We start from the raw sequence: 24,456 nt of genomic DNA, 5'->3' as shown, positions 1-24,456 counted from the left end.
TCAGCCTCTCCTCACAGGGCTGTGCTCCAGGCCTCTCATCAGCTTCATCAAGTAGCACTGAAGTATCTTGCTGATGTAAACTCATCTTTTTCATCACAAGATAGAATAGAGACTAAAATATGATGGGAGCAGTGTGAGGTAAAGCCAGGGTGCTTCAGTCAGTAATTCATGTGTAAACCTGGTTAATGCAAGTTGGACCCACTGTTGAGCGGTACTTGTACTTTACCTCTTCTGGAGCATCACTTGGGCAGAGACTTGTTCCCCAAAACAATGCTCTGGTTGCACCATTCTAGGTATCATCTCTGCAATCTTTTTTGCTTTCTGGAGTACGTGTTTAAAAAGCTAGAAGTGGGTGGGTTGGAGTGAGTCATAAGCTGCTTTTCTTCAAAATCCCTGAATTATTTTCTTCACTTTTATTTTTTTAAACTTTTTTTTTTTCCCCTCATGAGTGTTTTGGTTGTTTTCTTCTGTTCTTTGCCTGCAGGGATGCCTGCAGTCTGTAACCCAGGCATGGTACCAGTGGCAATGCCACCTCCAGTCAACCCTCAGCATCTGTGTAACGAAGAGGACCTGAAATCTATCCAGGACATGTTTCCCAACATGGACAGAGAAGTAATCCGCTCAGTGCTAGAAGCTCAGAGGGGGAACAAGGACGCAGCTATCAACTCCTTGCTTCAGATGGCTGAAGAATCATAGATCCCCACCTCCTGCATAGTCCCCCTCCTCGATGCCACTTATTTTTACTTGCCAAGCCAGGGATTTAGCTAGAGGAAGAATTTCCCAACAGCTTTCTGTTAGCACGTCCTCTGTGTGAAAGATTAAACCTTTTCTCCTTGGACATTTGGATCTTCCTCACTTCTTTCTCAGTCTATACATACTCAGTTCAGCTTCTGTCCTACAATATAGCATTGAAGCATCTTTACTGTCAGCTGTGCCCTGTGTGGCTGTGTTCTGATGGGGTGGGGAGTTAATGCTGCTTTGTTTTCTTTCTCTCCCTCTCTTCATAAACTTGATCTGACAAAGTAACTCTATGCAGTGCAGGATTTACTACTGATTGTTAGGTTGAAAACAAAACTCTTTATTTGTTTTTTCTTGCATGGAGGATTTGCTCTTTAACCATAAGTGATATGTTCAAGTATTTAGGTTTCATCAAGCAGCCTACTTCTGCTAGAAATTAAAAGAAAGATCCTTCCCTTGTCCTGTGGTGTTTAGTTATTGCTGTGATCTGTTCACCTGTTTCTGAATTGAGGAGTTTTCAGTCAATGAGCTCAGTTTCTTAGGTTGTGCTGTTAATATTTGCAATGAGCATCTTCTCTTCAATCTAGTCATCAGGCACCAAAGCAATATATTTTACCTGGTGTGCATCTGGGGTTTTCTCCTCCTGTGCAATATTGTTCTGGATCTGTAACACCTTCACCAGGTAACTTTGAACTCCTGCAGCATGTGCTGTAGCAGAGAAACAAGACTGAGCCCCAGCATGCTCCCACAGTTAACTGCACTCTGAGGACTACTTCTGCATTCCCATGGCTCTGGCAGAGGCTAAGTGCAGAAGGAGAGGCTTTTAGACCTGAAAAAATACTGAAGCTGCAAAGAATTCTTGCAGGAAGCTGTAAAGAATTATTTCAGGTCTTACATTTAAAAAGCAGGAACCTATGATCTGGTTATAGGGCTTCTTTTTTTTTTACATCTGTTTTTCAGCAAAATGATCATTTTCTAGTAGTGAAAACATTATTTTTTTCCCTTGTAACCTGAGGTAAGAAGCACACAAAACAGCTTCAGAACCTTTGACTGACACGGTGAGCTGCTCAGTGAACTTAGACTACAGTTGCTGTAGTCAGTATGTGATTATTTGATGCAGTGGAAATAAATGCTGAGAGAAAACTTAACATATCTGAGTTACAATCTGAACCTCAGAGGGGGTTGGAGGTTGCTTGTATTTATTGTTAGTGTCTTTACTTCTTTTTTTTTCAGCTAACAATTCATTTTGGACCTGCAGAATCCTTGCCAGTGTGCCCCAGTTAACACCTGTTGGCTAAATGGCTGCAGTGTCTGGGGTTTGTAGGTGGTGAAGTAATGCACTTTAAATAGTATGCACCAAGTTTGGTTTTTTTTTTCCAGTGATGTGCAATGTTGCTCTTTTATCTTTGTAAATGTTTTGATTTCAACTACAGTTTCTACAATAGCCATAGACCTTTCTATTTTCAAGAGTTGGAATGAATGTACACTTGGAAATCTAGGCTCTTGAGTGATCCATGAGAACATTAAAGCCAGGTTTGGAACAGGGAAAAGGGACCTGTATTCTCTTCTTCCCCACACTTAAAATTCTTTTGTTATTTGCTGAGAAGCTGATTTTGGTTGATTTTGTTTTTCCATTGTTCCTACCTTCAAGAAGCCTTTTAGGTAGCACTGACAGTAGAACAGGAATATTTATTTTTTTATAATTAAAAGTGATACTGAAACTTTAAAGAAAAATACAGCACCAAAAATCATCCCAGTCTCTGACCTTTTTAAAGCTGCCTCTTTGTGACGTACCATTTTCAGGCTTGTTAGCAAATCCCATCTTGAAATTCCTCTGTCTTCATAGATCCTCCAATTGGCTTTTCAGCGACGAGATTCAAGGCTGTAGTTTGTGTGCTTCAGTTGTAGAGCCACCAGACTTCCATTTCTCTGCAGTAAAACAGCTGTTCTTCAAGAAACTAGGCTGGCCCCTTCCTTACAATCACAGTAGGTGGAGTGGGAATTGGAATTGATCTTCATGGCACCATCAATCCATGCTGTTGTCACCCAAAAGGCAGCAAGGATTTGATGCTTCATCTCCAGGAAGAGTTCCTTGCTGTAATTCAGGCCACAGTGTGAATTGGTAGGGATGGAACAATTCAGGGGAAATGTATCTATTCCAATTTTTATATTAAAAAGGTTGGGATCCATAGTGCAGCTTTTTATAAAAGCAAGGGGGCCTGGTTCTACTGAATGGCTGCTAAATTGGTCTGCATCCTTTCACAGCTCAGTTTCAAGCACAGAACAAACCCCTTTCAGCCCTAACCACCAGGAGGGAGAAGTGTTGAATGTTAAGCCACCCATGAAGGAGGTTTCTGCTCTTAAGAGTTGTTTTGTTTGGTGTGTTTTAGCCAAACAGGATAGATGTGTGAGTTGAAGGTGAGGATAAGTAGGAGCAGTGTGGCCAGGAGATGGATTTCAGCATCTTTATACTAAATATTGCTCTGGAGATTTAGTTTTGGTTTAATGAAGTGTTGCAGCTGAAAATCCTTTGTCGAGATGTGCTACTTTATCTTGTTAGCAGGAGCAAAAGCACTGACCATAAGCCTACTCAGCTTTTCAGCACACATATCTTCTCTGTTCTCTGCCAGGTTGCAATTGGAAGGAAGTAAAAGAAAAAGGCAGGGAGCATTTAGTTATTCCAGGCTCTGTGAAATGCAAGTGTTGGAGCTGAAAATCTCTTTCTTGGTGTAAAACAAACTGAGTTGTCACTCGTTACGATTGTAGCTTTTGACAAGATGATAAATGGGATGATCCTGTGTTTGATGCTGCTCTTCTGCTCAACAGCTTCAAGCAGCTTGGAGCCAAAGCCAGCTGTGTAAGAGCTGGCATCTGCTACAGGTTAGTGCATTTAGTCCTAGCTTTGAGTCCTGCCAAGAGCTGAAACTTGCTAAAGGTAGGAACATTTTTTTGTCTAGCTAGATCCTTGCTACTTTCTTCTCTGCTGCTCTTTGCATCTGCTGATGGTACTGAATGTTGGTTTTTTTCCCCTTACCAGTGTTACTGCTTGTTTGGTTGGTATGTAATTCTCTACAGAGGATGTTTTTTGCTGTAGTAATCCCGAAGACATCGTTTCTCTGTATCAAGCTCCAGTGTCCAAATGTGTTTCTTGCACTCTAAAATACATTAAAATTTTCATTCTAATTTAATAAATGTATCATCTCAATGAAAGTGTGTTTATGTCTGTGTTGAAGAGCACCTTAGTCTGAGTCTTCAGCTGTGGGGGTGATCTAGAATTCCTGTTGGTGTCTTTTATTCAGCCTTGTGCATTAATTACGCGGTTACAGTGGTTCTTGGTGGCATCATCTGGTGTGAGACTGGTGCTGGAAGCTCTCTGAATTACTGGAAGCATTCACCTTTGGGTAGATGCCCTTTCCAAACTCTTGCTGTGCTGCTTTCTCAGTAGTGCAGATCTAGAGAACACAATGAGGAGGCAGAGGTGGTGGTGTTCAAAGGCTTGTTCTCCCATGCAGCCAGTGACAGAACAAGAGGACACAGTCTCAAACTGCTCCAGGACAGGTTTAGGCTGGATGTTAGGAAGAAGTTCTTCACAGCAAGAGTGATTGGTATTGAAATGGGCTGCCCAGAGAGGTGGTAGAGTCATCATCCTTGGAGGTGTTTAAAAGGAGGCAGGATGGGGCACTTGGTGCCATGGCTTAGTTAATTGGAAGGTGTTGGGTGATAGGTTGGACTCAATGATCTCAAAGGTCTTTTCCAACCTGGGTAATTCTGTGATTCTGTGATTTGAGGGCAAGGAAGGAGGAACTGTGTAAATGTGGAGGAAAGAACAGAATCACTGAATGGCTTGGGTTGGAAGGAACCATAAGATAATCTAGTTTCAAACCCTCTGCCATGAGCACAGACACCTCCTACAGCAGCTTGCTTGAGGCCACATCCAACCTGGCTCTGAGCACTGCCAGACTCGGACACTCCACAGCTTCTCTGGGCAACCTGTTCCAGTGCCTCACTACCCTCATGGGGAAGAATTTCTTCCTAATGTCTGTTCTAAAATGGTGATCTTCCAGTCTGAAGCCATTGCTCCTTGTTCTGTCACTCCATGCCTTTACAAAGAGTCTCTCTCCAGCTCTTCTGTAGCCCCTTCAAATGCTAGGAGGCTACTTTAAGGTCTCTCTGAAGCCTTCTCTTTTCCAGGCTGAACAACCCCACTTCTCTCATCACAGCAGAGGAGTTCCAGCCCTTGGATCATCTTCAAGGCTTCCTTGGGCCCTGCTCCTGTGCTGAGGATTCCAGAGCTGGCCCCAGCACTGCAGGTGGAGTCTCAAAAGATCACAGCAGAGAGGCAGAATCCCCTCCCTCCAGCTGCTGCCTGTGCTGGAAGAGATCCTCTGCAGTGTGAAGAGTTATGAAACAGACCTTGGGGTGTGGTATTTTGGCTACACTTGAGAGCTGGCATTATCTGATGTAGAATTAATGATTTAAAGGTCTGGTTTACATAGTAAAAGGCAATTTGAGGTCCCCTCTCTCATAGCATTGCTGTGCTGGGTGAGTATGAATCAGCTGTGGGTCTGCACTATTTGCTAATTACCAGGCTAGCTTTCTGAGGTTTGCTCTCCAGTTCTCACTGTCAGTTTTTATCAGGAGGTAGTTTTGTTTTAACAAATGGTTAAGATGGTTGAGAGGAACCTTTCACAACTGAACTCCCTTTGGTTTATTTCCTGAGAGTACTTAAGACCTGCTCTGAAATGAAGTCGTAGCCATCCTGGGCTTTCCTCCCACTCTGGAGGATCAGTTTGCTGGTCTAAAACTTGCAGTTTGCTTTCAGGTTTGTACTGTGTGCTGAAAATATTGGAAAAGTGAGAATTAATTTACTTAAATGCTGCCCTTCCTGTGGCTGCATCGAGTTAGCATTTTCATATTTATTGGCTCTTTGATTTCAATGCTAATCAAGCAGTGATGGTGTTGGGGGTGTGTGTGTGAAGAGAAATAGGTGCGTTTTGAATTACTCAAACATTTCAGCACATCAGTGGGAGCAGAGCCTCTAGGAAGAAATGCAAATCTGGGTTTTCTTAGAGTAAGTGGGGAAAATGCCAACACTCTGGTAGCAATCAACCAGACCATGGCACTAAGTGCCTCATCCAGGCTTTTCTTGAACACCTCCAGGGATGGTGACTCCACCACCTCCCTGAGCAGCCCATTCCAATGCCAATCACTCTCTCTGCCAACAACTTCCTCCTGACATCCAGCCTAGACCTGCCCTGGCATGGCTTCAGGCTGTGTCCTCTCGTTCTATTGCTGGGTGCCTGGGAGAAGACATCAACCCCACCTGGCTACAACCTCCCTTCAGGTAGTTGTAGACAGCAATGAGCTCTGCCCTAAGCTTCCTCTTCTCCAGGCTAAACAACCCCAGCTCCCTCAGCCTCTCATGCCTATATAACCCCTCTGCAAGGATTCCAATCGTATTTAGGGAATAGCTCCTGGTTGGATTTTCTTTTGGGAAGCAAATAATGACCATTAGAGGGCAGCTGAAGGCTTGAACTGGGCTTCACTGCTGCGATGTTTATGCAGTGCTCAAAGGGCTTGAGGAAACCCTGCAGGAAACGTTAGGGAAGGTTTTCACTGATGGCTTTGTGTTGAGACAGCTACTGATAAGCTCCAAACAGATCAGGTGAATCTGCTGAGCTATGGTGGGAAAAGACAGCAATTTGCTCACTGGTGTAAACCTATTCCAGGCCCTCTAGATAAACTGTCCATTTATTTCCAGTGCTAAAAACATTTGTGAATGTTGTAAGGATTGTGGGCAGGAGAAGTCACTGACTTCACTGATTCCATTCATCTCAAGTATTCTTCAACTGACCAAAGCTTTCGTTCATAGAAGGATTTGTTTCTTCAAATTGAAGAAGCAAGTCCTGATTTCTACAGCCTAGGACAGGAAATGTTACTGAGGAATAAAGTTTTCCCTTTTGGTACTTTCCACAGAATCATGGAATGATAGTGATTGGAAGGCACTTCCAGAGATCACTGTGCCCAACCCTGCTCCCCAAAGCAGGATCACCTAGGGCAGGTCACATACAAGTGCATCCAGATGGGTCTTGGAAGCCTCCAGTGAGGGAGGCTCCACAACCTCTCTGGGCAGCCTGCTCCAGGGCTCTATCACCCTTACATTAAGGAAGCTTTTCCTCATGTTGAGGTGGAACCTTCTGGCTTTTACACAGACTCAGCTGCATTTACCCTTCACTGTTGTCTCACTTTAAAGAAAACCATCCCAAATACCAAGATTTCATTGTTTGACTTTTATTTTTATAGTGTTTTTTTTTTCCTTCTTTTTGTTACAAGTCAGAAGTGAGGAAAAGTGATAACAGAAACTGAGGTAAGATCTGTTACACAAGTTGTGCTGAGAAAGAAAACATGATTCCATCTTCCCTAGGGTCTTGACTTTCTCTTTCCAGTGCTCATCTGGCCAGGATGCTCTTTTGCAGGGCAGCATACCCTGTGGATTTTTTGGTTTGGAGATCTTGCTGTGCAGAGCTTTCTGAGGAACAGCCATTGATGCACTGGCACCTCTCCACGTAGAGATACCTGTAATTGATGCTGGTCCCATTTTGGCATGTCAGGGTCGCCTCTCTGGTCTGGGTGCCGGACTCGTAGCAGCAGCTACACTCGTGATGCATCTGGTTTGCCTCAAGAGAGTACCTGCATTCCACCAGGACAAAACAATAGACCTTATTCATGATCAACACAGCAGAGCCCCAGTGCCTCTTGGCTTGGAGTTTGTTGGGGCTTTTAGGGGTGTTGAGTTTGTTACATTCTCTCTTCCTGCCTCACAGAATCTCAGAACGTTAGAGGTTGGAAGGAACCACCAGAACTCATCCAATCCAACCTCCCTGCTAAGCAGCATCACTCAGTGTTTTGCACAGGAGTGCATCCAGGTGGGGGTTGAAAGTTTCCAGAGAAGACTCCACAGCCTCCCTGGGCAGCCTGTTCCAGGATTCCTTCACCCTCACTGTAAAGAACTTTCTCCTCATGCTGAGGTGAAACCTTCTCTGTTCTAGTTTGTAGCTGCTGCTCCTTGTCTTATTGCTGACCAGCAAAGAGATATTTGCCCCAGCCCCTTGACACCCACCCCTCGGGTATTTGTACACACTGATCAGATCTCCTCTCAGTCTTCTCCAGACTAAACAGCCCCAGGGCTCTCAGTCTCTCCACAGGGGAGATGCTCAAGTCCCCCAGTTCTCCTCATGGCTCTCACTGGACTCTCTCCAGCAGGTCCCTGTCTCTCTTGAGCTGAGGAGCCCAAAACTGGATGAAGTATTCCAGGTGTGGTCTCTCCAGAGCAAGGAACCTCCCTAGCCCTGCTGGCCACACTTTTCCTCATGCACCCCAGGCTGCCATTGGCTTTCTTGGCCCCAAGGACACATTGCAGGCCCATGCAGAACTTGCTGTCCACCAGCACTCCAAGGTCTTTCTCCACAGAGTTGCTTTCCAGCAGGGTAGCCCCAACCTGTACTGGTGCCTGTTGTTATTCCTCTCCAGATGGAGGCCTCACACTCCCCCTTTATAAATCTGATTTTGATTACCTGTTTCTTCAGTAATTAAGCTGTTCTAATAATGAGTCTAATTCTAGTTCAGGAATCATGTAAACACTTTAACTTGTTCTGTGGCCATATAGTTGTTTTGCTTAGGAAACACCTTTAAGACCATCAAGTTCATCTGAGAACCCAGCACTACCAAGTCAGCACTAAACCATGGCCCTCAGCACCACATTTGCACAGCTTTGAAACCCCTCCAAGGATGTGGACTCTACCACTGCCCCATGCAGCCCGTTGCAGGGCTTGATAAGACATTTGCTAACCTGCAGTCAGCTGGGACTGATTCAACCATCACTCCCTGGTGCTGATAGATGTTGGGAAGTAATTTAGTGAGCCGCTTCCACCAGGCCACTCAGCACCACTGGGTGACTGATTAGAGTGAGGGACTAGTACAAATGAAAGCAGAGAGATGATAAATGAAGGTTTTGGGACTCACACTGAGGAGCCAGGACAAGTTCCTTCACAATATGACAGCTCGACGGGTTCGGGAGATTCACAGTCACCATGGCGGATCACTGTTTTCTTGCTGTAAGGTTTGCAGTTTGGAGCTTCAGAGAAAGAGAGGGGGAAAAAATGCACTTTAGCTATCTAGTTCAGAACTGAATGTATGCTGAAACGATTTTCAAGAGCTTGATGTTGGGTTATGGAGAATCTGCAGTGCATGGCAGTGTTGGGAGGGATCCTGTGGTGTGCATCTAGAATTCTCAGGTGCTTTGATCTCAGCTGTGTAGCATTGTAGAACTGTTTGGGTTGAAATAGATCCCTTGGATTATCAAGGTGAAGGTAATGCAGAGGGCTGAGGATTAGTGCTTTGAGTTGTGATATTCAGAAAATCAGGGAAACAAATTCCCCTTTTTTGTTGTTTTGAATCAGTAGTGAGGCACAGGGTGCCAATGAACAGGGTAAGGGGAAGCTGGTGGAGAGAAGAATCCTTCCATCCACACAAAGGCAAGGTGAGTACAGTACATACGTTTGCACACTGTGCAGCAGCCATCAGGAGTTGTCTCTGTTTCATTCTGTGCAAAAGTAAAGAAGGAAGGTTAGTGTTAGTGCACGGATAACAGTTGCATTACTGATGCTGGGCAGAGGGCTTCTGCCATGGGAGGGAAGGCTGAGAGCTGGGATTGTGCAGCCTTGAGAAGAGAGGCTTAGGGCAGACCTTATTACCATAGACCAGGACATAAAGGGTAGCTTCCAAGAAGATAAGAGACTCCCTTTTTGTAAGGACTCCCATGGAAAAGACAAGAGATAATGAGGATAAGTTACTGTTGGGGACATTTCCATTGGACTCTAGAAGAAAATGTTTCTCCATGAGAACAGTTGGACATTGGAATGATCTCCCAAGGGAAGCAGTGGAGTCCCCTACATTGGGCAGTTTGAAGACTCAGCCTGACAGGGTGCTGGGCCAGCTCATTCCAGCTCCACTGTGACCTAGAAAGGTTGGAGCAGATGATCATAGAATCACCTGGGCTGGAAGGAACCTCCAAAACTCATCCATTTCAACCCCCCTGCAGTGAGCAGGGGCATCCCTCACTAGACCAGGTTGCTCAGAGCCCAGTCAAGCCTCACCTTGAATATCCCCAGGCATGGGGCCCCAACCACCTCTCTGGGCAACTTGTACCAGTGCTCAACCACCTTCATGGTGCAGAACTTGTTCCTAACATCCAATCTAAATCTGCTCTAATTTCAAACCATTGTCCCTTGTCCTGTCACTGCAGGCCTTTGTAAACAGTCCCTCTGCAGCCTTCTTGCAGGCTACCCTGAGGTACTGGAAGGTGGTGAGCAGGTGCCCGGAGTGCCTTCCAACTTGGCATTCTGTGATTCTCTGAACACTAAAATGCTGTCCCCACCACAGAAGCCTTGAACCCTCATAACCTCTTGTGAAAACACTAAAGCTGTCCCTGTTGCTAATGCCCCAGCAAGCTTTATTTCTGAGGGCATTCCTGCAACTGCAGTGCAGGTGGTTTGTTGTATGAAAGGCTCAACAGGAGCCTGCAGTGTGAGTGCAGCCCAGACAGCAACCCTGTGCTGGGCTGCAGCAAGAGCAGCTTGGCCAGCAGGGCAAGGGAGGAGATTCTACCCCTTTGCTCTGCTCTCCTTAGACCCCACCTGGAGTCCTGTGTCTGGAGCCCTCAGCACAAGAAGGACATGGAACTGTTGGAGTAAGTTCAGAGAAGGGCCATGAAAATGCTCAGAGGGCTGCAGCAGCTCTGCTATCAGGACAGGCTACAAGAGTTGGGGCTCTGCAGCCTGGAGAAGAAAAGGCTTCAAGGAGACCTTGGAGTGGCCTTCCAGTATCTGAAGGGAGCCTAGAGGAGGGCTGGGGAGGGACTGATTACAAGGTCTTGTAATGACAGAACAAGGGGGAATGGGTTTAAACTGCTGGAAGGGAGATTCAAGCTAGATGTTAGGAAAGGGTTCTTTGCAGTGAGGGTGGTGAGACACTGGCACAGGTTGCCCAGGGAGGTTGTGGCTGCTCCCTCCCTGGAGGTGTTCAAGTCCAGGTTGGGTGAAGCCTTGAGTGACCTGTTCTGGAATCATAGAATCAGTCAGGGTTGGAAGGGACCACAAGGATCATCTAGTTCCAACCCCCCTGCCATGGGCAGGGATACCTTACCCTAGATGAGGAGGTGGGAGGTATCCCTGCTTATGGCAGGGGGTTGGAACTGGATGAGCTTTGAGGTCACTTCCAACCTAAACTGTTCTATGATTCTGTTTTTCCTTGCTCCTCCTCTCTGCCCTTTGCTCTTTTCAAGCTGCATTTGATGGCTGAAGAATCAATCCCAACTTACAGGATCACACTCTCCTGGCTCATAGGCAGGGCAGACTCGTTTAGATTGGACTGCAACAAATTGATCTTCGATTTTTTCACATTTGTAGTGGCTGCAGTTGTCGAGCCGCAGGATCTCATCCACCTAAGAGACAGGAGGCAAAAAAACACAGTCAGTGGTTGGGATTTGGGTTTTGTTTGCTTGGCATTTTTGTTGCTTTCAGTGCAATCCAATTATAGCAGCCTTCAAAACTGCCTCAGCTAATGATGTTCTCTCGTCTCAAAGATGCTCAGAGGCTTCTCAGCTTCTCTCAAGTGGTAAAAGAAAACTTCTGCAAACTGGATTTAAGCCAAACCTGAAATCCCAGGTGTGGACACTCAAGGTGCAAATCAGAAAGCATTGCCTGCTTAATTACATGGATTAAAGTTTTGTTTTCATAGATTCATGGAATGGGTTAGATTGGAAGGGACCTTAAAGATCACCCAGTTCCAGTCTCCCTGCCATGGGCAGGGACACTTCCCACCAGCCTAGGTTGCTCAAGGCCTCATCCAACCTGGCCTTGAACACCTCCAGGGAGGGGACATCCACAGCCTCCCTGGGCAACCTGAACCAGTGTCTCACCACCCTCACTCTCAAGAATTTCTTTCTAATCTCCAATTTAAATCTGCCCCCCTCAAGCATCAGTCCATTGACCCTCATCCTGTCATTCCCAGCCCTTGTAGAGTGCCCCTTCTCAACTCTCCTGTAGCCCCTTCAAGTACTGGAAGGCTGCTCTGAGGTCTCCCTGGAGCCTTCTCTTCTGCAGGCTGCACAGCCCCAACTTTCCCAGCCTGTCTCCATAGCAGAGGTTCTCTAATCCTCTGAGTATCTTGGTGGCCTCTTCTAGACCCTCTCCAGGTCCTTCTTGTGGTGGGGACACCAGAGCTGGAGGCAGCACTGCAGGTGAGGTCACGAGCAGATTGGAGGGGCAGAATCCCCTCCCTGTGCTGCTGCTCTCCCTGCTCTGGCTGCAGCCAGCACACAGCTGGCTCTGGGCTGCCAGCCACCAGTGCTGGCTCCTGAGCACTTTGGCACCAGCTGACACCCCCAAGGCCTTCTCCCCCAGACTGCATTCAATTCTCTCCTCCAATTAAGTGTTCAGTGCAGAAAATGGGTGTTGTTTTTAGAGTAATTTCAGTATTAATTAGATTTTTACTAGTAAGAGACACGAGCTGAGTCAGAGCTGCTCTAACCTGTGCTGGCTACCAGACTGCAGACAGGAGGGTGCTTACCTTGAGCACATGGATGCTGCCGTTACTCAGTTTGATTTTGCAGGCCACTTCAATACACTTCCCACAGCACCCTCCATCCTCAACCATGTATTGATAACCCTACTCAGAAGGGGAGGAAAGAAAAGGTGTGTAAGGTTGGGGATGGGTAACTGGAGCCTTCCTGTAACAGGGCTGGTTGGGGCAGCCCCTGGGACCTCAACTCACCAGTGGACAAGATGTGTTGCACTGAACTGTTTCACAATGTACCAGATTTTCCTCAGTCACTGGGTCTTTCTCAGAACTGCAGGTGCATTTCTGGCACGAATCAATGTCTGTTGTCATTCCAGCCTGGAAGACAGGGCAAAAATAAATCAATTCCAGTGGCAACAGTTTCTACCTAACACAGGCAGAGCTGAAACCGTTGCCGAGGAGCACTAATGCCACTGAAATGCAAGGGTGACTGAAGTGTTCCACACTCTTTGGGCACCAAGGTTTTTGGGTTTGTGTTTATAGTGGACAAATGGAGATGGAAGTATTTTGGGGAAGGTATAAATACAGCAATGCAGATACAGAAGCAGAGGTACATATGAATCATAGAATGGTTTAGGTTGAAAGGGACCTCAAAGACCATTTAGTTCCAAACCCCGCCATAGGCAGGGACACCTCCCACCAGAACAGGTCACTGAAGGGATTGGATTTTATGGGAAGGGAATTTCAAGGGAATATGGATTTTAGACTTTCTGTAATGCATGCCCAAGAGGCTTCAGTGCTCTATTATTATTTGCAAAAGATTTAGGTGTCAATTAAAGCAAAAGCCCAAGCTTTGCTTTTGAGGGTTCTCGGAGCTTATTTCGGAGTGGTTGAGTTTGGGCTACTCATCAGCTCACTTGGAAAATTCATTAATGCCAGAAGTGGAAAGAAAGTACATCACTGAAACTGGGGCACTCCTGGTTTGTGCCATGTGTTTAGGGAAAAAAAAAAACAACTTCCAGTTAAAGGCTAGACATGAAAACCCATGTGCTGGGAAGAAGAATGTTCTCAAAGGCTTGTTTTGGTGGAAGGGGTCTCCATTTCCCTTCACCACTGCGAGCACAACATCCTTACCATGTACACTGTGCCATTAATCACACAGGTGTCAGGTATTCTTCCTGAAACACAAAGAAAACAGCAATTTTGGAGTAAACTGAACTGGTGAGACTGCCTGAGTAGTCAAGATGTTACCAAGTTTTGTGAGTCATGCACAGGTTATGGAAAACCTGGGTTTGCAGCCCTTACACGCTCAGCCCTGAGGCATAGGAAGTTTCATTTAAACATGAGGAGGGCTTTTCCCCTGTGAGGGTGATGGAAGAGTGGAACAGGCTGCCCAGGGGGGTTGTGGAATGCAGCCTGGTGTTTGTAGCTGCTTGTGGAATACTCACGGCATTCATACTGAGGACAGCATGGCTCTGTTTCTGAGCGGGTAGGCATGGAAATAAATCCTGGCTCACACTTCTGTGTCTGGTTGTTTTGGCATGGCAGTGGCTGGCATCGTGTGGTGCTGGTGCTGGGGTCACAGACGCACTCCTGGCAGTTACTTATCCAGGTCTCTCCAGGCTGTAAATAGGTAAAGGATTTGTTTGTAAGTGCTTTCTCATCCTGGTTGTTCTCTTCCAAGTTGAGACAGACCCAGAATTGGTAGGAAGTTCAGCCTGGAGTGTTCATGGAATCACAGAATTGTTTTGGTTGGCAAAGACCTCTAAGCTCATTGAGTCCCACCATCAAACTAACACCCCTATGCCCAGTGAACCACATCCTCCCCTAGCACAGCTGAAGGCCATTTCTCAGAATCACAGGAACACTCAGGCTGGAAAAACCCCTCAGGATCACCAAGCCCAACCATTGACCCTACTCTACGAGGTTCACCCTAACCCATATCCCCAAACACCACATCCAAATGACCTTTAAACACATCCTCTCATTCTATCACTTGATAATAAGGAGAAGAGACCATGCCCCACCCCACTGCAACCTCCTTTCGGGAAGCTGTAGAGAGCGAGAAGGTCTTAGCCTATGTTTTTAGGCCTCAAGGCAAGCTGAGAACAACCACAGAATATTCTTGTGGAAAGAAGGAGAGGTGAAGGTGATGGCAGGTTGAAGACTTGCACACTATGGGGTCATGTGGAAAGCAGGAGAGTTGAAGGTGATGAAGGTTGAAGATCAGTGCACTGTGGGGTCATATGGAAAGAAGGAGAGTTGAAAGTGATGAAGGTTGAAGATCTGTGCACTGTGGGGTCATATGGAAAGCAGGAGAGTTGAAGGTGATGGAAGGTGCACTATGGGGTCATTTGTGACACAACCAACTCTGTTACTCAAACCCACACAAGGTGATTTGAGTTGGCTGTTGGAGGTCAGGAGCTGGGCTGGGTTTGTGGTGGTGGTGTGAGAAAGACTGAAAAGGGGAAGCACCTTTCGCGAAGGAAGGACATCAGTGCAGTTTGTGGGGAGCTGTGGTGGGGTTGTTGGTGCAGAAGAAGGCAGAGGTGTGGATGAGATGGTTTGTGTGGTAGCTCTTGAGGTGGCTGTCGTGGCAGGAGTTGTGGAAGGACAGGCACCCTGGAAGGCCTCAATTTCACATTCCTTGCTGCAAAGTGCATAGAAGTTGCAGCCAGCCCTGTCTGTCCTGTTGTAGACCACTTCCCCTGGAGAAGAAAAACAGGAGGAGGAATGAAAAGACCAATGAAAATACTCAGGGGGAAAAAACACCCAAACAAACGAGAAAAGTCTGTGAAAGTACAAAGTAGATAAGAAGTTCCACGTTTGGATGGGTTTGAGTGGTCACCTTTAACTGAATGGAGTACTGGGGGCTTAGATTGGTGGTGGGGATTTGTATAACCATAAAATCAGGCACTCACCAGGAGAAAACAGATTGTCAAAGACCTGGCAAAAGCAGGGGGTTGTTCTGCTTGCTTCTGTGGTGAGAGGTGTGCTGGGGGAAGAGCTCAGGATGGTGGAAATCCTGGTGGTAACACGTGATGTGCCAGCTGTAGAGACTGTGGAGCACAAATACACATTCAGATTGCAGCACAGGTTTAGGATCTCAGAACTTAAACATATTAGAGAGCCAGCAGTGTGCCCAGGTGGCCAAGAGAGACAATGACATCCTGGCCTGTATCAGGAACAGTGTGGCCAGCAGGACAAGGGAGGTTCTTCTGCCCCTGTACTCAGCACTGGTCAGGCCACACCTTGAGTACTGTGTCCAGTTCTGGGCTCCTCAATACAAGAGGGGTGCTGAGGTGCTGCAAGGTGTCCAGAGAAGGGCAGCAAAGCTGGTGAGGGGCCTGGAACACAAACCCTGTGAGGAGAGGCTGAGGGAGCTGGGGGTGTCCAGCCTGGAGAAGAGGAGGCTCAGGGCAGAGCTCATTGCTGTCTACAACTACCTGAAGGGAGGCTGTAGCCAGGTGAGGTTGGGCTCTTCTCCCAGGCAAGCAGCAACAGAAGAAGGGGACACAGTCTCAAGTTGTGCCAGGGCAGGTCTAGGCTGCATGTTAGGAGGAAGTTGTTGGCAGAGAGAGTGATTGGCATTGGAATGGGCTGCCCAGGGAGGTGGTGGATTGGCCGTGCCTGGAGGTGATGAAGCCAAGCCTGGCTGGGGCACTTAGTGCCGTGGTCTGGCTGACTGAATAGGGCTGGGTGCTAGGTTGGACTGGATGAGCTTGAAGGTCTCTTCCAACCTGCTTGATTCTATGATTCTATGACTCCTCAAGGTCCTGGGCAGTTGAGCCAACAGGAAGCTTCATGGAAACATGAGAAAGCTTTTTTTTCCCTGTGAGGGTGACAGAACACTGGCACAGGCTGCCCAGGGACGTTGTGGAATCTCCCTCTCTGGAGGTATTCACGACTGGCCTGGATGTGTTCCTGTGTGATCTGGTCTAGGTGATCATGCTCTGGCAGGAGGGTTGGATTGGATGAGCTTTGGAGGTCCCTTCCAGCCTCTGACATGGGGTGACTGTAATTCTGTAATTCTGGTTTGTGGCCTTGACCTAATGCTGGGTGGAAGCTGTGGGAATCTTGAAGCTGTGCACTGAGTATCAGGTGAGAATGGCAAACATTAGAAGATAAAAATCTAATGTTTGAAAATATTTCGAAGTCATCTCTGCCTCGCTCCAGCTCAGGGTGAGTAATGACAAGGTTGCAGTTCCACTTGCACAATTGGAGGGTACAGAGATGAAAAAGAGGCTTTGCTGGAAAAAACAGGATTAGCATTGGAATAAGAGACAGAAAACAATCAGAACAAGGTTCTTCTCCTGAAATAGTGATGTGTAACCTTTCCAGAGATGGACAAGGACATACCTGGGCTGGTTGTGGTTACTGTTTTTTCTTCAGGGACTGTAGAGGTGGTCTTGGGTGATGTAGGGGCCTGAGTGGGCACAGTGGATGTTTCTGCTGGAGCAGAGTTGGCTGCAGATGTTGTGGTGCTTCCCGTGGTGGTAGTGAAGGGGCTGGAGATACTGCTGGCTGTGGTTGTGGTGGTTGTTGTGGTTTCTTTTGCAGGTGGAGATGTCTTGGCCGTGCTGCTGATCGTTGTTAACAAAGTTGAACTTTCAGTTGTTGGGGCAGCAGTAGTTGGTCCAACTGTGGTGCCAGCTGTGGTCACAGTTTTTCCTGTGGGCACATTGGAGGTGGTGGTGGGTGATGTCGGAGCCTGAGTGGGCACAGCAGAGCTTTGTCCTGAGGGTGAGGTAGAGGATGTTGTAGTGGTCCCCTCAGTTGTAGTGGAGGTACTGGCTGCAGTGCTGCTGGCTATGGTTGCTGTTGTTGGTGTGGTTGTGATGGTTGTTGTGGATTGTTTTGGAGGTGGAGATGTCTTGGCCGTGCTGGCCCTGCTGGTGCTTGTGATGAGGGTGGTGCCTCCTGTTGTTGGGGCAGCAGTAGTTGGTCCAACTGTGGTGCCAGCTGTGGTCACTATTTTTCCTGTGGGCACATTGGAGGTGGTGGTGGGTGATGTAGGAGCCTGAGTGGGCACAGCAGAACTTTGTCCTGGAGCAGATGTGGTAGAAGATGTTGTGGTGGTTTGCTTAGTGGTAGCAGAGGTGCTGGCAGTGCTGCTGGCTGAGGTTGGTGCTGCTGGTGTGGTTGTGATGGTTGTTGTGGATTGTTTTGGAGGTGGAGATGTCTTGGCTGTGCTGGTACCACTGGTGGTGCCTTCTGTTGTTGGGGCAGCAGTAGTTGGTCCAACTGTGGTGCCAGCTGTGCTTTTCTCTCGAGGGACAGTGGAGGCATTGCTGGGTGATGTAGGAGTCTGAGTGGGCACAGTGGATGTTTCTGCTGGAGCAGAGGTGGTTGTGGCTGTTGTGGTGGTTCCCTCTGTGGTAGTGGAGGTGCTGGCTGCAGTGCTGCTGGCTGTGGTTGGTGTTGTTGGTGTGGTTGTGATGGTCGTTGTGGATTGTTTTGGAGGTGGAGATGTCTTGGCTGTGCTGGCCCTGCTGGTGCTTGTGATGAGGGTGGTGCCTCCTGTTGTTGGGGCAGCAGCAGGTGTAGTGGTCACGACTGTGGTGCCAGCTGTGGTCACTATTTTTCCTGTGGGCACATTGGAGGTGGTGGTGGGTGATGTAGGAGCCTGAGTGGGCACAGCAGAACTTTGTCCTGGAGCAGCTGTTGTTGGAGATGTTGTGGTGGTTTGCTTAGTGGTAGCAGAGGTGCTGGCAGTGCTGCTGGCTGAGGTTGGTGCTGTTGGTGTGGTTGTGATGGTTGTTGTGGATTGTTTTGGAGGTGGAGATGTCTTGGCTGTGCTGGTACCACTGGTGGTGCCTTCTGTTGTTGGGGCAGCAGTAGTTGGTCCAACTGTGGTGCCAGCTGTGCTTTTCTCTCGAGGGACAGTGGAGGCATTGCTGGGTGATGTAGGAGTCTGAGTGGGCACAGTGGATGTTTCTGCTGGAGCAGAGGTGGTTGTGGCTGTTGTGGTGGTTCCCTCTGTGGTAGTGGAGGTGCTGGCTGCAGTGCTGCTGGCTGTGGTTGGTGTTCGTAGTGTGGTTGTGATGGTTGTTGTGGATTGTTTTGGAGGTGGAGATGTCTTGGCCGTGCTGGCCCTGCTGGTGCTTGTGATGAGGGTGGTGCCTCCTGTTGTTGGGGCAGCAGCAGTTGTAGTGGTCACGACTGTGGTGCCAGCTGTGGTCACTATTTTTCCTGTGGGCACATTGGAGGTGGTGGTGGGTGATGTAGGAGCCTGAGTGGGCACAGCAGAACTTTGTCCTGGAGCAGATGTGGTAGAAGATGTTGTGGTGGTTTGCTTAGTGGTAGCAGAGGTGCTGGCAGTGCTGCTGGCTGAGGTTGGTGCTGTTGGTGTGGTTGTGATGGTTGTTGTGGATTGTTTCGGAGGTGGAGACGTCTTGGCTGTGCTGGTACCACTGGTGGTGCCTTCTGTTGTTGGGGCAGCAGTAGTTGGTCCAACTGTGGTGCCAGCTGTGCTTTTCTCTCGAGGGACAGTGGAGGCATTGCTGGGTGATGTAGGAGTCTGAGTGGGCACAGTGGATGTTTCTGCTGGAGCAGAGGTGGTTGTGGCTGTTGTGGTGGTTCCCTCTGTGGTAGTGGAGGGGCTGGTGGTAGTGCTGGCTGCAGTTGTTGCTGATGGTGTGGTTCTGATGGTTGTTGTGGATTGTTTTGGAGGTGGAGATGTCTTGGCCGTGCTGGTGCTGCTGGTGCTTGTGATGAGGGTGGTGCCTCCTGTTGTTGGGGCAGCAGTAGTTGGTCCAACTGTGGTGCCAGCTGTGCTTTTCTCTCGAGGGACAGTGGAGGCATTGCTGGGTGATGTAGGAGTCTGAGTGGGCACAGTGGATGTTTCTGCTGGAGCAGAGGTGGTTGTGGCTGTTGTGGTGGTTCCCTCTGTGGTAGTGGAGGTGCTGGCTGCAGTGCTGCTGGCTGTGGTTGGTGTTGTTGGTGTGGTTGTGATGGTTGTTGTGGATTGTTTTGGAGGTGGAGATGTCTTGGCCGTGCTGGCCCTGCTGGTGCTTGTGATGAGGGTGGTGCCTCCTGTTGTTGGGGCAGCAGCAGTTGTAGTGGTCACGACTGTGGTGCCAGCTGTGGTCACTATTTTTCCTGTGGGCACATTGGAGGTGGTGGTGGGTGATGTAGGAGCCTGAGTGGGCACAGCAGAACTTTGTCCTGGAGCAGCTGTTGTTGGAGATGTTGTGGTGGTTTGCTTAGTGGTAGCAGAGGTGCTGGCAGTGCTGCTGGCTGAGGTTGGTGCTGTTGGTGTGGTTGTGATGGTTGTTGTGGATTGTTTTGGAGGTGGAGATGTCTTGGCTGTGCTGGTACCACTGGTGGTGCCTTCTGTTGTTGGGGCAGCAGTAGTTGGTCCAACTGTGGTGCCAGCTGTGCTTTTCTCTCGAGGGACAGTGGAGGCATTGCTGGGTGATGTAGGAGTCTGAGTGGGCACAGTGGATGTTTCTGCTGGAGCAGAGGTGGTTGTGGCTGTTGTGGTGGTTCCCTCTGTGGTAGTGGAGGTGCTGGCTGCAGTGCTGCTGGCTATGGTTGCTGTTGTTGGTGTGGTTGTGATGGTTGTTGTGGATTGTTTTGGAGGTGGAGATGTCTTGGCCGTGCTGGCCCTGCTGGTGCTTGTGATGAGGGTGGTGCCTCCTGTTGTTGGGGCAGCAGTAGTTGGTCCAACTGTGGTGCCAGCTGTGGTCACTATTTTTCCTGTGGGCACATTGGAGGTGGTGGTGGGTGATGTAGGAGCCTGAGTGGGCACAGCAGAACTTTGTCCTGGAGCAGATGTGGTAGAAGATGTTGTGGTGGTTTGCTTAGTGGTAGCAGAGGTGCTGGCAGTGCTGCTGGCTGAGGTTGATGCTGTTGGTGTGGCTGTGATGGTTGTTGTGGATTGTTTCGGAGGTGGAGATGTCTTGGCTGTGCTGGTACCACTGGTGGTGCCTTCTGTTGTTGGGGCAGCAGTAGTTGGTCCAACTGTGGTCACTATTTTACCTGTGGGCACATTGGAGGTGGTGGTGGGTGATGTAGGAGCCTGAGTGGGCACAGCAGAACTTTGTCCTGGAGCAGATGTGGTAGAAGATGTTGTGGTGGTTTGCTTAGTGGTAGCAGAGGTGCTGGCAGTGCTGCTGGCTGAGGTTGGTGCTGTTGGTGTGGTTGTGATGGTTGTTGTGGATTGTTTTGGAGGTGGAGACGTCTTGGCCGTGCTGGCCCTGCTGGTGCTTGTGATGAGGGTGGTGCCTCCTGTTGTTGGGGCAGCAGTAGTTGGTCCAACTGTGGTGCCAGCTGTGCTTTTCTCTCGAGGGACAGTGGAGGCATTGCTGGGTGATGTAGGAGTCTGAGTGGGCACAGTGGATGTTTTGGCTGGAGCAGAGGTGGTTGTGGCTGTTGTGGTGGTTCCCTCTGTGGTAGTGGAGGTGCTGGCTGCAGTGCTGCTGGCTGTGGTTGGTGTTCGTAGTGTGGTTGTGATGGTTGTTGTGGATTGTTTTGGAGGTGGAGATGTCTTGGCCGTGCTGGCCCTGCTGGTGCTTGTGATGAGGGTGGTGCCTCCTGTTGTTGGGGCAGCAGCAGTTGTAGTGGTCACGACTGTGGTGCCAGCTGTGGTGGTGGTAGTTTCTTTCTGAGAGAGAGTGGTTGGAGGAGTTGTTGGAGCTGGAGTCTGGGTCACTATGGAGGGGGTTCCTGCAGGAGAGGTGATGGTGGTGGAGGCCGTGGTGTTGGAGGCTGTGGCGGTGCTGGTCGGAGGTGCTGTTGCCTGGCAGTGAGTGCGGTCACAGCACAGCACCTGCACCTCGTAGTCGAGGCACATGGGGTACTTCTCAATCTGGTCCTCATTTTTGCACACAAGCCCAATGTTGAGGCTGCACTCATAGACCTGTCCCAGAGTTTCCACAGTCCTGGCGGGAAAGTCCTTGGCACGGCACTTGATGCCTTCTGGCCTTGCACAGAGAGAGAAGCCAGCAGCTCGGATGTTCTCAAAGGTCTCCATGTCTCCATTTTGGCTTCCTGGGCTGGGGGTGTCCACGTTAAACCACTGTGTCCAGGCACAGCGTGGCTGGCAGCCAGTTGTCATCTCTAAGGTGCTGGTAGTGGTGGTGGCTGATGAGGTGGGCACTGGAGTTGTGCTTGTGAAGATGGTTGTGCCTTCTGTTGTCATAGGAGATGTCCTGGGAGTGCTGGTGCTGCTGGTGGCTGTGCTAATGGTGGTGCCTTCTGCTGTTGGGGCAGCAGTAGTTGGTCCAACTGTGGTGCCAGCTGTGGTCTCTGTTTTCTCTCGAGGGACAGTGGAGGCATTGCTGGGTGATGTAGGAGTCTGAGTGGGCACAGTGGATGTTTCTGCTGGAGCAGAGGTGGTTGTGGCTGTTGTGGTGGTTCCCTCTGTGGTAGTGGAGGTACTGGCAGTGCTGCTGGCTATGGTTGCTGTTGTTGGTGTGGTTGTGATGGTTGTTGTGGATTGTTTTGGAGGTGGAGATGTCTTGGCCGTGCTGGCCCTGCTGGTGCTTGTGATGAGGGTGGTGCCTCCTGTTGTTGGGGCAGCAGTAGTTGGTCCAACTGTGGTGCCAGCTGTGGTCACTATTTTTCCTGTGGGCACATTGGAGGTGGTGGTGGGTGATGTAGGAGCCTGAGTGGGCACAGCAGAACTTTGTCCTGGAGCAGATGTGGTAGAAGATGTTGTGGTGGTTTGCTTAGTGGTAGCAGAGGTGCTGGTAGTGCTGCTGGCTGAGGTTGGTGCTGTTGGTGTGGTTGTGATGGTTGTTGTGGATTGTTTTGGAGGTGGAGATGTCTTGGCTGTGCTGGTACCACTGGTGGTGCCTTCTGTTGTTGGGGCAGCAGTAGTTGGTCCAACTGTGGTGCCAGCTGTGCTTTTCTCTCGAGGGACAGTGGAGGCATTGCTGGGTGATGTAGGAGTATGAGTGGGCACAGTGGATGTTTCTGCTGGAGCAGAGGTGGTTGTGGCTGTTGTGGTGGTTCCCTCTGTGGTAGTGGAGGGGCTGGAGGTAGTGCTGGCTGCAGTTGTTGCTGGTGGTGTGGTTCTGATGGTTGTTGTGGATTGTTTTGGAGGTGGAGACGTCTTGGCCGTGCTGGTGCTGCTGGTGGTTGTGATGAGAGAGGTGCCTCCTGTTGTTGGGGCAGCAGTAGTTGGTCCAACTGTGGTGCCAGCTGTGCTTTTCTCTCGAGGGACAGGGGAGGTGTTGCTGGGTGATGTAGGAGTCTGAGTGGGCACAGTGGATGTTTCTGCTGGAGCAGAGGTGGTTGTGGCTGTTGTGGTGGTTCCCTCTGTGGTAGTGGAGGTGCTGGCTGCAGTGCTGCTGGCTGTGGTTGGTGTTTGTAGTGTGGTTGTGATGGTTGTTGTGGATTGTTTTGGAGGTGGAGATGTCTTGGCCGTGCTGGCCCTGCTGGTGCTTGTGATGAGGGTGGTGCCTCCTGTTGTTGGGGCAGCAGCAGGTGTAGTGGTCACGACTGTGGTGCCAGCTGTGGTGGTGGTAGTTTCTTTCTGAGAGAGAGTGGTTGGAGGAGTTGTTGGAGCTGGAGTCTGGGTCACTATGGAGGGGGTTCCTGCAGGAGAGGTGATGGTGGTGGAGGCCGTGGTGTTGGAGGCTGTGGCGGTGCTGGTCGGAGGTGCTGTTGCCTGGCAGTGAGTGCGGTCACAGCACAGCACCTGCACCTCATAGTCGAAGCACATGGGGTACTTCTCAATCTGGTCCTCATTTTTGCACACAAGCCCAGTGATAAGGTTGCACTCAAATACCTGTCCCAGAATTTCCACAGTCCTGGCGGGAAAGTCCTTGGCACGGCACTTGATGCCTTCTGGCCTTGCACAGAGAGAGAAGCCAGCAGCTCGGATGTTCTCAAAGGTCTCCATGTCTCCATTTTGGCTTCCTGGGCTGGGGGTGTCCACGTTAAACCACTGTGTCCAGGCACAGCGTGGCTGGCAGCCAGTTGTCATCTCTAAGGTGCTGGTAGTGGTGGTGGCTGATGAGGTGGGCACTGGAGTTGTGCTTGTGAAGATGGTTGTGCCTTCTGTTGTCATAGGAGATGTCCTGGGAGTGCTGGTGCTGCTGGTGGCTGTGCTAATGGTGGTGCCTTCTGCTGTTGGGGCAGCAGTAGTTGGTCCAACTGTGGTGCCAGCTGTGGTCTCTGTTTTCTCTCGAGGGACAGTGGAGGCATTGCTGGGTGATGTAGGAGCCTGTGTGGGGCCAGTGGATGTTTCTGCTGGAGCAGCTGTGGTCCTGTATCCTGTGGTGGTGACTTGTGGTGGCTGTGCTGTCGATGCAGTCCCAGTCGGAGCGGCTGTGCTTTGTTTTTCACGGGTTGTTATTGTGGTTCTTTCAGTCTCTTGCTTTGGTGTTGTTGGTCCTGTTGTGGTCAGTGTTGTAAACGGTGTGGACTGCAGAGCTGCAGGCGTTTTGAGTTCTTGTGTGCTTCCTGGCGTTGTGGTCGTTACCTCTGAGCAGGGAAGGTAGCTGCAGCATTGCACTCTCATTTCATAATTATAGCACGGATCAGACTCTTGGTCCTTGTTGTTGCATATCAACCCTCGACTTTCACTGCACTCTACTGTCTGGTTCAGAGCACTCAGTTCTTTGTCAGGGTGTTCCCTGGCCCTGCACTGCACAGCAGCTGGATTTTTGCACACACTGTATCCTTCAGCCTTCAGCTTTTCAAAAGTTTCATCATCTCCCCCATCCTCTGTGTTGTCAGGCTGAGTGGAATCGTACCACGGCGACCAAGTGCAGACATTCTTCACGCACACAGTTGTTGCTGGTGTGGTGGTTGTCAGTACTGTGAGGAAAAAGGAGGGAGGTTAAGTCTTGTCTGCTCTTCTTAAAGGGAAAGATACTCATCATCCATACATGTAACAGCTTCAGTTTAACTTCCAGAGTTGATTGTTAATAAATAGGCAAGCTGGCACTGCGTTGGGGCAGCCTGGGCTAGTGGGAGGTGTCACCCAGTTCCAACTTCTGGCATCTGGATGATCATTAAGGTCTCTTCCAACCCAATCCATTCTGCGGTTCTATGATCTTTGTACTTACACCCAACTGCATAATCCCAGCAGCTTTAACATTTCTGTAGTGGTGAATGACTTCTCTACTTAACACCACTAGCAATAAATATTAAGAAATACAAATATAATGCATTTTAGGTTTAGAT

The 24,456-nt window shown here is 49.2% G+C and overlaps 3 protein-coding genes across 4 annotated transcripts in view; 1 reads left to right on the top strand and 2 right to left on the bottom strand.

Moving 5' to 3' along the window:
- The window catches only part of TOLLIP (toll interacting protein), a 32,178-nt gene extending 28,230 nt beyond the window's left edge, over positions 1-3,948 (top strand). For both annotated transcript variants that reach the window (XM_064163147.1, XM_064163148.1), the window contains one exon: positions 485-3,948. In XM_064163147.1, the coding sequence (XP_064019217.1) occupies positions 485-696 (212 nt within the window). In that variant the 3' untranslated portion in view covers positions 697-3,948. The remainder of the gene's footprint in view (positions 1-484) is intronic.
- A 3,065-nt stretch (positions 3,949-7,013) lies between these two features.
- LOC135186352 (intestinal mucin-like protein) lies at positions 7,014-12,453 on the bottom strand. The gene is made up of 5 exons (XM_064163999.1): positions 12,367-12,453; positions 11,117-11,239; positions 9,295-9,340; positions 8,761-8,872; positions 7,014-7,428 (listed from the first exon to the last, which is right to left on the bottom strand). The coding sequence occupies exons 1-5, from the start codon at positions 12,451-12,453 to the stop codon at positions 7,188-7,190; spliced, it is 609 nt and encodes a 202-aa protein (XP_064020069.1). The 3' UTR covers positions 7,014-7,187.
- Positions 12,454-12,561: 108 nt separating this feature from the next.
- Positions 12,562-24,456, bottom strand: part of LOC135186351 (mucin-5AC-like) — a 50,896-nt gene continuing 39,001 nt past the window's right edge. Inside the window, exons 31-36 of the mRNA XM_064163997.1 lie at positions 16,675-24,087; positions 15,237-15,374; positions 14,791-15,023; positions 13,764-13,938; positions 13,450-13,493; positions 12,562-12,693 (exon numbers count right to left, since the gene is read on the bottom strand). Of these exons, the coding sequence (XP_064020067.1) occupies positions 12,562-12,693; positions 13,450-13,493; positions 13,764-13,938; positions 14,791-15,023; positions 15,237-15,374; positions 16,675-24,087 (8,135 nt within the window). The remainder of the gene's footprint in view (positions 12,694-13,449; positions 13,494-13,763; positions 13,939-14,790; positions 15,024-15,236; positions 15,375-16,674; positions 24,088-24,456) is intronic.

This window comes from Pogoniulus pusillus, chromosome 24 (genome assembly GCF_015220805.1).
Source record: "Pogoniulus pusillus isolate bPogPus1 chromosome 24, bPogPus1.pri, whole genome shotgun sequence".
Classification (NCBI taxonomy): Eukaryota; Metazoa; Chordata; class Aves; order Piciformes; family Lybiidae; genus Pogoniulus; species Pogoniulus pusillus.
Note: the sequence above shows the minus strand (reverse complement) of the source record. Positions and strands in the feature narration are given on the sequence as shown.

Coding starts and splice junctions, on each gene's coding strand:
- LOC135186352 (XM_064163999.1), bottom strand. CDS start 12,453: ATGGTTGAGGATGGAGGGTGCTGTGGGAAGTGTATTGAAGTGGCCTGC. Junction 11,240..12,366: donor GCAGCATCCATGTGCTCAAG/GTAAGCACCCTC, acceptor CCTGTCTCTTAG/GTGGATGAGATCCTGCGGCT. Junction 7,429..8,760: donor ACTTGTCCTGGCTCCTCAGT/GTGAGTCCCAAA, acceptor GGTGGAATGCAG/GTACTCTCTTGAGGCAAACC.